The sequence below is a fragment of the Camellia sinensis genome, chromosome 1, assembly GCF_055761805.1.
Source record: "Camellia sinensis isolate YWXY chromosome 1, ASM5576180v1, whole genome shotgun sequence".
Taxonomy (NCBI): Eukaryota; Viridiplantae; Streptophyta; class Magnoliopsida; order Ericales; family Theaceae; genus Camellia; species Camellia sinensis.
In genome coordinates, this window is record NC_138961.1 from 177,234,732 (window position 1) to 177,247,651 (window position 12,920).

Genomic DNA, 12,920 nt, shown 5'->3' on the forward strand with positions numbered 1-12,920 from the left:
AATCCGCCATCCGTCCGTCAAATTGGCGGATTGGAGAAAATCAATCCGCAACCATCCGCTCGTCATCACGCATCCGTCCAAAATGTGGCGGATCGGTTCAGTTCGGTCGGTTTTGGCGGATCGGTATATCCGTTGCTCACCCCTACTTCCCACGACCTTCCTTAGTCTTTCTCCCTTTCCGAGGACCTTTTCTTGCCCGCTCTTTCTTTCTGACAACCTCCTTTCCTATCTTCATCTTCCCTTACTGTTACTGTCGGCTTCTTTTTCATCTTCTTTTTTTTTTTATGCTGCGATCTGAAAACCCTAGATGTAGGGTTTATAGATCGCACGTAAGGAAAAAGAAGAAGAAGAGAAAGAAAGAAAAGAAAGAGGAAGGATGTGGTGGGTTTGTGGTGGCAGACAAAGGGCAATGAAGGAATGGAGATGGCAAGGTTGGATTGGAAAAGGGAAGGATCACAATGGTGGATAGGAGGTGCTAGAAAAGGGGTGGGGGTGGTAGCCGACGTTGGAGAGGGGGCATTGGCATTGGAGAGGGGCGGACAGAGGTGGCTGAAGCTGGTGGGAGACATAGCCGGAGTTAGGGTTAGGATTGAGAGATTAGGGATAAGATAAAATAAGAAATTTGTGTTAGGATAAAATGGTAATAATAAATTAAAAAGGGCGTGAAGGTCCTAAAAAAAAATGTGGGAGCCAATAATAGCTCCATTAAAACTTCATTAAAATGCACACTAACTTCCGTTAATAAAAACATATAAATTGACATTTATATTCTCATCTTCTTCTTCCTTTTGAATTAAACTATATTGCTGCACCACATTCGCATTCTTTTTGTCTATCATGGCAACAAACCTTAAGAGGCTGATAAGGTAGGAGAGAACTAGCTGACATAGAGGAAAAAGAAAAGGAAAATGCAGTTTATAAAAAAAAAAAATTTAGGGCACTTTTGTTATAACAAATTTGTTCATTCTCCTATAATGCATGTGTATTACACTTCCTGTTAGTTTGGATAAAAGATTAATACGTTTTAATCCACAAATCATGAGGAGGTTATGTAATTATTTTTAAATAGAAGGAAAGTAAATTGCAAATGTAAAATTTGTTCTAAATTTTTTTTCCTGATTCGTAAATCGGCTGAACACATGGCCATCTCTCTATACTTTCGGCAAAAATAATATGGCCATCTGATTAGAGTTGTAGTCCAAGTGGTCATAAGGGGTTGTTTAATGCTAGTGAGGTCATGTTTCAGATCTGAGTGGTGTTGGCTTGCTGTAGCAATCTAATTCTACTAACCTACTAACATTCTTGCAAAAACAACACAAATAAATAAATAAAATAAAATATGGCCATCTAACTTGTGCTGCTTATGGCCTAGATGGTGACAATCTTCCATTGAAAATAAAAACAAACTCCCTCAGCCCACAAAAGTTACAGAATTCCTCAATTGCTCAACTCTATCACTATGATTACAAATCATTTTCTTTAATGGTATCAAAAAATTCGTGTAAATTTTTTTACAAGAATGATATAGCAATGACAAAATTGTAAATGACTTTAATGGGCCTTTTGGTTTGAAATGAATGGACACACATTTGTCATCTCATTCTGTATGAAATTTATGTACGGCTTTTCTGTTTGTATATCAGCACTATACCATCAATCAGAATATAATACACTCTGTTGTGTACATTATGCATTATATGCATATATAAAGCACCTGGAAGGGGACTTGAACCTCAGTTCGGTTAGGACTTGAGAGTGCAGCACATTTCATTGCCTTACTAATAATGAAATCTGACAACACAGCATTATTGTATGTTCAATTACAAATTCTAACATTTCATTGCCTTCCTAAGAATGAAATCTTTAACAAATAGTGGAAGATGGTACATGATTGCCATTATGGTTGAGTAATGGCCATAAGAGAACCAAGATGGTGGATTCTTTTTCAGCACTGCTGCTACTGTCTTCTTCGCAAACTCTTCAGAAGGGGTTGACTTTGCGCCCTGTGAGAAGTAGGCTCTTGCTCGGATTGCTTCATTGAATTGCTTGTATAATTTCCATTCAGGCATTCGACTGTAGCTAGCTGCAGCAGAATTTCCTAGGTTTGATCTAATGGCTCCTGGGACAACATTGATAACATCGATCCCAAATGGCCTAAGTTCCAATCTGCATAACGTGATAGACGCAAAATGATTAAAACCTAAATGTAACTTTTGGCACAAAAATACACCACAGAAAGCAAAGATGTCAAAATCCCACTAATAAATGGTGGCCTACTCCTGTGATAAAGCTGCTGCTAATAGCACCTCAAGAATTTCTTTGCATCCCCCACTACTCAAAATTTTTTTATTACAATTTTACCCTATAATAAAATTTCAATCTTGCGCTCATCTCTAACCCTATCCCCACCACCAACCACTATCAAAAGCTGCCACCCCCAGTTCCAACCACCCTTCCCCGCCCCTCCCTAGATTCGGCTGTCACCCCCAACCCCTCTCCAACCTCCTGTTGCCCCTCCACAGTCTCCCCTCACCCAAGTGATCCCCACCCCAGCCTCCTCTCTCTCTCTGTCTCTCTCTCTCTGCCGGAAGGTGAGGAATGCCTAGGGGGTGGCACTGGAGGATAGGGAGGGGCAAGGTGGCTGTAGCTGGGGGGGTGGCGGTGGTTAGGGTTTGAGAGAGTGGGATTAATCTTGGTATTAAGTGGGGTGTCCAAAGAAATTTTACAAATTTGAAATTAGGTGGAGGGAAGTCAAAAGAATTTGTGTCGGGCTATTAGCAGCACCCTAGACCAAATCCATATTCCTGTTTTCATAGAAAAATGCTATCTAGGCTTTCTTGAGGCAAGAATGCACATATCAGAAAACCATATAACTTGGAAGGAGAGTCATCCAGTGAAAACAGGAGAGCTTGGCAGCTCTGTACAAGGCAAAGGCCACATAAGAAAAGACTAGAAGTAACATGGGCAGCTATGAAGCACGGGTACTCCAAAAATGGTGCCGTATGAGTACCGGATACTTACCGGGTGCGGGTACGCGTACTGGTACAGCGATACGCATACCGGGTATGCCGAATACATGTCGAGTACGGAAAATACATTTGGGTACAGTGTGGGTACGACACGGGTACGGCGAGGTGATTTTTTTTTTTTTTTAGTTGCAGCTGCTAGAATTTATTGCAGCTTTTATTATTCTTCTTTCAATTTTAAAAATATCAAGTAATTTATTTCCAACACCCTTTACCCATAAATCATGGTTTTGCTCTCTTTTACATCCTAATCAAAAAAGAAGAAGAAAGAATTATATAACTTTTAGACAAGTTGTTCTCTTTTTAGTTTTGATATTAAAACTTTGATTTGTATGTTGGATGTTTAGCTATAAATTAAATAAATAAATAAAAAATTGACGTACCCCAGCCGTGCCTGTACCCTACTTTTTAAAGAATTTGCCGTATTAGCGTACCCGTATCCGTACCCGTACCGGCACCCGTGCTTCATAGATGAGCAGCTATATTCTGCCCCAACGTATCAGTTGCTGAATCTAGTGCAGATTTAGATGCAGAAATGGAGCATAAGCAGTCTAGACCATAATATTTATAGAAACAATTTCAGGATTTTATGGATGCAATTTGCAAATAAGAAACTGACAAAATCAATGAAGACTAATATGAGCAAGAGCAACTATATTCTACAAACCTCAAGGAATCAGTTAGTGCATGTAGAGCAGCCTTAGATGCAGTGTAAGCACCTGCCCATGGTGGAGGGGCCAAAACAGAAACACTTCCCACATTTACAATCTTTCCCTTCTTTCTAGAGGCCATGTGAGGCACCACAGCTTGTATCAATCTCATGGTACCTATATGCACACAGAAAATAATAATAAATATGATCTGTTTCTAGTCAGCTGATTAGAAGGTTACAATGTTGTGCTGACTTGACACAAAAGTGTAGAGATGAGATATGTGTAACAATAACATGTATACAAATTGGACATGTAACAATGACATTTGTACAACAATGTGTCATCACCAATTTAATTTTTGAGAAAACGTTATATATTTGATTGATATAGAATGGTTTCTATATTTAAATTTCAATGACATAGATAACAACTTAAAATCGCATATAAGGGTTGACAAATCCATTCACAGCTTAGGAGCATGTTTCACATTTGCTATTAACTTTAATGAAATGTTTGACGGTGTACTTTTAGTCCACAACCCACACAAGAACATGATAAACTACACATCCAGTAAACCACAAGGAGCAAACCATGGAGTTTGCACTAATTTAAAAAGGGGGAAAGTCCCTATATTTTAGTCCTTGTGTGATTTTGGTTCTTGTAATTTCGGTGGAATCGATTTTGACACTGAATTTATGACTTGGTCTAAGTCATTACTATTTTTTTGATAAAAAATGCGTACATGAGCGACGCGTGTTATGTTTTTATAGACAAAATTATAAACTAGTTCAACTCAGTGAATTAATCTCATTCAGTTCAGTATCCATTCGCCTAGAACAAAACCCGAGTTGACATTATCAATTGGACTAAATTGACACAAAATCTAAAATTAAGCATCGAAATCAAACTAATTGAAATTATAGAGAGACCAAAATGACATGAGGGACAATCTCCTCACTAAACTATGCCACTCCAACCAAACAATCAGCAAAACTAAGATAAAAATCAAGATCTGGGCATTGATAAATCTTCAGCACTAGTCGCAGTAGCAGGAAAAACAAAGAGACGCAATCAAGCTAACAAAACAAGCATAATTTTGGGTAAAGCAAAACAACAAACACTTAGAGGGCAATCCAATCCAATCCAATCCAATAAAGCAGCAAGAAGAACACAAAGCTTACCATAAACATTGGTATTGAAAGTAGCTTGAATTGCAGAAAGAGGGATCTCAGCAAGAGGTCCTACGAATTGGACCCCAGCATTGTTGACGAGGACATCGATGCGTCCAAACTCGTGAAGAACATTGGAGAGAACGTTTTGGACGCTCTCATCGGACAACACGTCGAGCTCTTGAAGGAAGAACCTTGAGTCCTCTTCCAGGTCCGCCATGGACGACCGAGACCGACTCGTCGCCACCACCACGCATTTCTCGGCGGCGAAGGCTCGTGCGAGCGCGTGGCCTATGCCGCCAGTGGTACAGCCTGTGATGAGGACCACCTGTTTGTTGTATGACGACTCCATGATCGAGAATAATAGAATGATAGAGAATAATGAAATTACTGATTATTATTCTTATATTACATTATATTATATATATAGAGAGAGAGATGTTTGTTGTGGTGGATGCATGGGTGAGCTAGTAGTTGTATTTGATTGCTTTTGTGTATTGAATTGAATTGACGGTGATTCCAAAGAAGCTGAGTAAATGCGTAGCCGTTTGTTGGCCAAAACAAATGCCTCATTCAGGTGGTGGTGTGTAATAATTTTATTTTTTTTTCAATAGAAATTTTCATTAAAGTAAAGATTGTTAAATATAAGGTTAACAAGCGGATATTTTGATTCGTTCAAATTGACCGAATTGAATTAATTTATTGTATACGTGATAATGAGCGGACGATTACAGATTGATTTTTTTCAATCTGCCTAGTTTTGAACGAATGACGAATTTGAAATTCCTTTGGCCACAACTAACAACTAAACCGCTAAACCGCGAGTAACCCTAATAATTTGTAAGATTTTGTATTTTTAATTTTTTTAGATATTCTGTTTATATTTTCAATTAAAAAAAGTTTAAATATTCTGTTTTGTTTTCAATTTGAAAATTCTTTTATCAAATGACAAATGCTAATATTTGATATTTTTGTGTGAAAAATATAAGGCATAATTTTTCATTTTTTAAAAAATCAAATTAAATAATTTTTGAATAAAAAAAGTAATGAAATAATTTTGATAATGCATGATATTCTTATGTGTAGTTATTATTGGTATTTGACAATATACTTAATAATCTTTTAGTTATGTTGAGTTGGATTATTATCCCGAAAAAATGTTTATAAGTTGTTGTATTATGTTCAAACCGCCAAACTAATTCACATCCATCCGCCAATCTACTCAATTCGGTGAATGGATACTGATTGATTTTTTCTAATCCGCCAATTCGGTAGACAGATGATGGATTAGAGGTTTTCTGGCCGTAACCAAACTGCGAACACTCGGCACTTACAAGGAAATCATCAACAAGTTTGCATCAAATTAAGAAAAAATCTTGTGTAAAACAAAGGAAAATTCCCAAATAAAGCACTAAAGATAAGCTATAGATAAGTTTAGACATAACATTCATACTGCAAAGTAGAGATCGATCATAAAAGCTTGACATTAGAATAAGTCTAAGATAAATACATAAATTATATCTATACTGTGTGGGTAAGCTAAGAACGCACCAAAACAAAAAACAAAACACAAAACACAAACCCTAAAAACCCATAACTCCAGGCAGTGGCGGCGACGGATCCGCCGGTGTAAAACGGTGGAGCAGGATGATGGCGGCAAATCTAGGAGAAGAGCAGTAGATCCGGTGGAAAGAGAAGGCGAATAGGTGGTGATGATGGCCGAAACAAGAGATGCAGAATATGGATGCGACGCCAGAGTGAATCGGTGGAGAATAGAGGCGGCGGATTCGTGAAGGCCATACCGAAGTAGAAGCAATGGGAGATAAACACCTCACAAAGGAGGGAGAGGATGCAAAGCCCAAAGCTTCCAAGTTATTGTGTAAAAAGCATGAAAAAGAAAGAGAGAAAGGGGTAGGAGAGAAGAGGGGAGGCCGAAGGCTGCTAGAAAACCCCTTCCTCCACTCCAGTCACTGCTCACGCCTAAACCCTAAGGAGAGAAAAGTATAGAGAGAGAAGCTCTCAAAGTTAGAGAGAGGCCCCATAGGTGGAGTATAATTAGAGAATAAAAAAAATAGTATAATGAGTTATAATTATTAAAAAAAAATTATAACCAAACACACAAATGAGACATAATTAAATATCTCAAAATAATATCATAATTAAATTTTAAAAAAATAACGTAACTAAATGTATGTATGGTATAGGGTGTGCATAATATAATTCTCCTAAAAAATTTTAAAAGTCTTATCCTAGTGCATAAATAAAAGACAAAAAATTTGAAGAGTATAAAATACTTTTTATTAAATTTGATATACTTTTATTGAAATTAATACCCTTTTTAATAGTTTTACATATTTTCAAGTAACTTTATATATAGTTTCTAACATTAAATAATGTATAGGGGCACTTGTTAGTATTTGCCAATTTTAAATTGGGGTAAATTACATTTTTTCCTTTTATATTTGGCCACTTTCTAACATTGTCTTGACCAGGTATTCCCAAATGGCCAGTAAACAAAAAACCCGTATTACCCAATCTAACCAATCCATTCCATGACCTGTCCCAACTCGTTTGAGTGACCAACCCATCCCAATCCATAAACAGATTATTTAGAATTTTGGACAAAGGTGTGTACTCCGACCTTGCCCATAAACTTGGACTGTAAAAGTCTGCATGGGTAAGTCTAATGTTTAGTTTTATTTTTTGGGGTCTAATGTTTAATGTGGGGAAATATTTTTGGGGTTGTCCATGTGACTGAGGTTGTTAGCCTAGGTGCCACGTGGATGGACCAAGTCATCGAGATATGATGTGATCATATTTGAATCCGAGATATTCGGATAGAAGATAAGAGTCCTAGATGACATTAACCTACCTATTTGGATAAAGATGTGACTCTTGAAGATGTTTATCTTAATCTAAATAGTATGAGTTGTGATAGATGTTATCCTTCTAAAGGATAGACCCATGAAGTAAGACTTTTAGGGGAAGTTGAACACTGATTATTATAAAAGTAAGGTACCAATGTGTGTCTAAGGTATGCTTTTACTTGTGCATTAAGTACTTGTTTGATATCTCTGATAGATAAGATTGACTGACTTGATTGTCAAAGTGCCCTCAGATGGATGAGTCACCGTGGTATTCTTGTTTTCTTGTTGGCAGGAGCTTGGTTTAATCTATTCTGTTGCGTGCTCTTCAGCTAAGTTTCCTGTTTAGTTGTGAGGTCGAAAATCAACACTTACAATTTGGCACCTGTAGCCCGACTTTCCGTGTTTCTTTCGGAAGGTGAATAGTCCTACAGTTCGGACTCCACTTGTGGTTCTGAATCTGATTTCATAAGTGCAATGTGAAATAGTGAAAACACAAAAAGAGTCCAAATCTAACAATTCTTTTTGGAAAATCAATGTTTGAACCAAATGCCAAAAATAGACTGCTTTGCCAAATTACAGAGTCGCCACCTAAATATTTTTGAGAAATTTAAGAAATCCGAGACTCGTGCCAAAGGTCATTAGTCCGTCATCACTAAAGTGTCTCAGCTTAGGAACTTAGATACGAGAGGGGAGGGTCATGAATTGAGCACCCCACTCGCCCGATCAAAGATCAGCCTCTATTAATCATGATATGTTTTTTACTTACATTATATGCTCTTGTTCTGGTTTATTATCTATTTTTACTATGTGATGTGCACACAAGGTATAGACTAGTTTGCAAGATTTGGAACACTCGATTTCATGTTTTGTTTCGAAATTGTTTTGTGGATTTGCTACTTGAAAAAGTGGGCTAAAATGGACATTAATCAAGCCATCCTAATTCAAGCAACTAGCCTTCATCCATAGGTATTCAAACAATTATATCATTCAAGTAATTAGCCTCTTGGTATTCATGCTTTGTCATGGCAACACAAACATTCGATGTAACATGCTAAAGCGATAAAAGCTCACCTAGTGCTCCGAGCAAAAACAAGTGAAATAGTTAAAATATATATATATATATATATATATGCATGTTCCTAACTTATGCAATAGGACTAATGCAATGCACACATTATGCATTTTATAGGCTCGGCTATGAGCATGGCATATGATTGCATTCAAGACATGTGAGAGAGCACGTATTCAAGTAATGAGTTTTGATCATCGATATTGGGTTAGTATGATGAGCCGAGCCTTACATGTATACAAGACAAATGGATGCGAAACATGAAGTATGCTAAATAAACGTGATGTTTCTAAACTAACCATCATAAGCAAGTAAATAACAGGGAGAAAGACGTGGGGTTAGGAGACATACAACTTATTACAACATTGCCCTCGTGCAAGAAAGTGCGAATCAAAGTCCAAAAATCCGAATTAAACTAATTATTACAAAACCGAATGAATAAATTAAGCGAGGTTAATTAACTAACTAACTATGCTATTACAACAAGAGTAACCACGATAAATAAACTCGCTATTTAAACTAATTAACTACAATAATTACAAAGGAACAATAATAATAATTACAACATTAATAATTCATGAGACTAATTATAATAAATAATATTGAACAAATTAATTACAATGATGATCATGATGTAAGCGAGGATGTGTAGACACCCCATTTTTGACCGACCTTAAGACTCAGACATCACCAACTGAGCGCTCGGTGATGTTGCATATTGTACTCGTTCTGAGGTTGCAAAGTCTCAGCTAAGAGCCTTGCCTCCGGGCTTCGGAACCCTTTCGTGCTTTGCCTCGATTTGCGAACTAGGTCCTGTTTTCTCTGTCTTCTCTTCCTGAAGGGAGGGAGATGTCTCGTAAACCATCTCTCAGTGGTCGTAGGTTACGTTTCGTGGTTGTAGGCCATTTTTCCCATTTGGAGACCAGTTTTCAGTTTTCGAAGCCGTCGACCGTCTACCTCGGTTCGGGACCGCTTAACTACCTCCATTTGCTCCGATTTTTGGCACACACCTTGTTTCCTCTCCTTAGAGGGAGACTGTGGCCCGGGAGACCACCTTCGGGGTCGCGCGCCACTTCTGGCACTTAACAGTCAGTTTTCAGGGCCCTCGGTTGTGCGTTTTGACCCCCGAACCCTCGTTTTGCATCGGTTAGGGTTCAATTTTGGCATGGACCCTATTTTCATTGTTAGGAAGGTGGTACAAGGGTGGGAGACCACCTTTTCCCCTTGGAAACCAGCTTTCTCCTTGGAGACCATTTTTCTCTCTCCTCCAGCCAGTTTTCTTGTCAGGAAACTGGTCTCCCTCACTTTTGGGTCATAATTTCTGGTCTCCCATACCACCATTGTGTTGCATTCACCTGGGACGCCACCTATTTGGTATGGCCAACCACCTTTGGTGCTTGACCCTTTTGACCCCTTGGTTTCTCTCACTTTTGAGCTATAATTTCTAGTCTCCCACCATACCACTGTGTTGCATTCACCTGGGAGGCCACCTTTCTGGGTAGGCCGACCAGCTTTTCTTCTTGACCTTTTTGAACCCTGGTTGGCCGACCAGGGCAAGTGGTCGGCCGACCACCTTGGCTGGTCGGCCATCCTTCTGCTTTTTGGTCTTTTTGAGTATATTACAGCTGTGCCAACTAGAAGGCATTTGCCCCATCCTCCGAGATTTGACCCTTTTGTTTGTCTTCTTAAGGAAGATTTAGCCCCTTTTGCTTAGCTTCTAAGGGAAGCTTGACCTTTTGTCAAGCTTCTTGAGGAAGCTTGACCCTTTTGGTCTAGCTTTCTCAAGAAGCTTGACCCTTTTGGTTTAGTTTCTTTTAGAAGCTTGCACCCTTTACTTGAGGCTTCTCCAAGAAGCCTTGGCCATTTGTCTTCTATAAGAGAGGCTCTCCTCTCCATTTGCAAAGGTTGAACACTTTTGGCTGGAGCATACATCCACTTCTCTCTATAGCTCTCTTCTTCAAGCTCCAAAGCCCATTATTCTTGCACCCATTACACTACACCTCCTAGCACAACACCTCCACCATCCATCCAAGCACCTTGGAATTGATTTTCAGAGGTTGAAGGCTCATTACCTTGGTCCAGAAGTTGCTGAGGGTCGGCTCTACAAGGGTAAGCCTCTATTTCCTCCTTTTTTGCATTATTTTGCTTCATATCTTAGCCCTATTTGCAAGCATTTTTGGGTTTCGACATAAACTGAAAAAAAAAATTTTGAGCTTATAAACATGTTTTCTTAAGGTCATTTTTCTGTTGGGGGTCATCTACCCCCTTCCATGCTTCATTTCCTCATGTTTTGAGCTATGCATTTGAGCATTTGCATTGGCCTTGGTTTGGCCTTTTAGCCACTGAAATCTAGTGGATTTTTAGTGGCTAACATGTGTCTTTGAACTTCAAAATCATAGAGGGGTGACCCTCTCACCCTTTATTCTCTTTACTAGCTTTGTTGGCCTTCCAAAGGGCCCCTTATTTGCATGTTTTGAAGTCATGTTTCAGGCCCTATTTGGTGAGTTTTAAGGTCTGCATAAGCTCTGTCCAGAGCCCTTTTGGCCATTTTGAATGTCTATTATGCATGTGTAGAACAATCCTATTCAAGGACTTTCAAAGGGGTTTTCACTTGCATGCTTCCTAGACTAATTTCAGGGCCTTTTTGGTGGGTTTTAGGACCCTCATAACCTCTTTCCAAAGGTGGTTTTGCCATTTTGTGTGTCCATCATACATGTGTAGAATAACCTCTTGCATGGTCTTTCAAAGGAGCACTTCATTCTTGCATGTGTTGACTGAGTTTCAGCGGTTATTTGGGCATATTTTGGCATGGCATACTTCTTTTTTTGGTTGGTTTGGTGAGCCCTCATGTGCTTCATATACGTGTAGTGTAAATCATGGTTTACTAGCTTACTTCGCATGCTTTGTTGACCCATCATGTTAGCGCTTTTTGGCCATGTCTTAAACTGATATTGTGCGTATTTTGGACTGCTCTAACTCTGTTTTTGGGTCTCATGAATGAATGATGTTTGTTTTGCATGCTTGTAGTTCAATACCCGTGCTTAACTTTGAGTTTTGAGGCTCATTCCATGTATATACTGGGGTGTGTTCATGTTTTGGGTCCATTATACATCATATTTTAGAGCTTGTATGAATGCCATATTGCCATGTTTTCTACTCCTTAAGTGTGCTTGAGAGTTGTCCATGAATGCCTTGTTTTCGGACCATTGAATGAGCTCCATTTCTTTGCATTCCGAGCCATCATTTTAGACCATTTTCCCACTGTTTTAGACCTGCCTAGGGTTTGTTTGGGATTGGTTTTTCCATTGGTGCATTGCTTTGTGTACCTCTAGTGTAACCCGCTTCACTAGTTTCGGTACCCGGGCCATCTAGCATACATTGTGTGACATATTCGCATGTTTCGGGATCATCTTCCATGCCATTTCAGAGCTATGTAATGTGTGTTTGCATGCCATACTTCATCCTTTGCCATGCTTAGTTAGAGTTGCATGTTGTCCCTTAGGATCGGTCCTTTGCATCCGTGCATGTATTTCGGTTGTCTCATTTCCATCATATGGCCACTGATTTGGGCGCGGTTGAGGCCCCTCCATTTTGGTATAAGTCCATCGTGCATTGTGTATGCCATCTCATTTCCTTGCATTGCGTATGCTTGGTTGTTAGTCGCATTGTGTATGCCATATGGTTCATAGCATTGTGTATGCTAGTAGCATGTTTGCATCTCATCCTTGCATGTTTGCATGATTAGGTCGCATTGCATTAGGATTGCATGCTAGTTGCATTTGTGCATGTCATGCCATCCTTATTTGTTGCATTGTGTTTGGAGTAGGGTTTAGTCCAAACACGAGAAACAAGGGACGTTTCGTACTCCAAGTGACGAAATGTGCCTCGATTCTCGGTCGCCGACACTCTTGACTGTCCATGATAGAGTTGTTGGCTTTACTTGCTTATATGTGCATTCATTTCATATCGAGTCGTGCAATTCGACTCCTCGGCCATCATGCATCGAGATGCGTGATTGGTGGCACGAGGATCGAGGATTACATTTTCTTGAGCTTGTGCAAGGACGAGGAGAGTGATCTTGCACACATATGTTGAAAATACATTGCCTTCTCTCTCTCTTGCCTTTGTTGCAGAAA

The 12,920-nt window shown here is 39.1% G+C and overlaps 1 protein-coding gene across 1 annotated transcript; it reads right to left on the reverse strand.

Moving 5' to 3' along the window:
• Positions 1-1,624: 1,624 nt before the first annotated feature.
• LOC114294203 (NAD(P)-binding Rossmann-fold superfamily protein) lies at positions 1,625-5,468 on the reverse strand. Its single transcript, XM_028238328.2, has 3 exons — positions 4,861-5,468; positions 3,694-3,853; positions 1,625-2,166 (listed from the first exon to the last, which is right to left on the reverse strand). The coding sequence occupies exons 1-3, from the start codon at positions 5,198-5,200 to the stop codon at positions 1,830-1,832; spliced, it is 837 nt and encodes a 278-aa protein (XP_028094129.1). The 5' UTR covers positions 5,201-5,468; the 3' UTR covers positions 1,625-1,829.
• Positions 5,469-12,920: the final 7,452 nt, after the last annotated feature.

Coding starts and splice junctions, on each gene's coding strand:
- LOC114294203 (XM_028238328.2), bottom strand. CDS start 5,200: ATGGAGTCGTCATACAACAAACAGGTGGTCCTCATCACAGGCTGTACC. Junction 3,854..4,860: donor TTTCAATACCAATGTTTATG/GTAAGCTTTGTG, acceptor GTGTGCATATAG/GTACCATGAGATTGATACAA. Junction 2,167..3,693: donor GCACTAACTGATTCCTTGAG/GTTTGTAGAATA, acceptor CACGTTATGCAG/ATTGGAACTTAGGCCATTTG.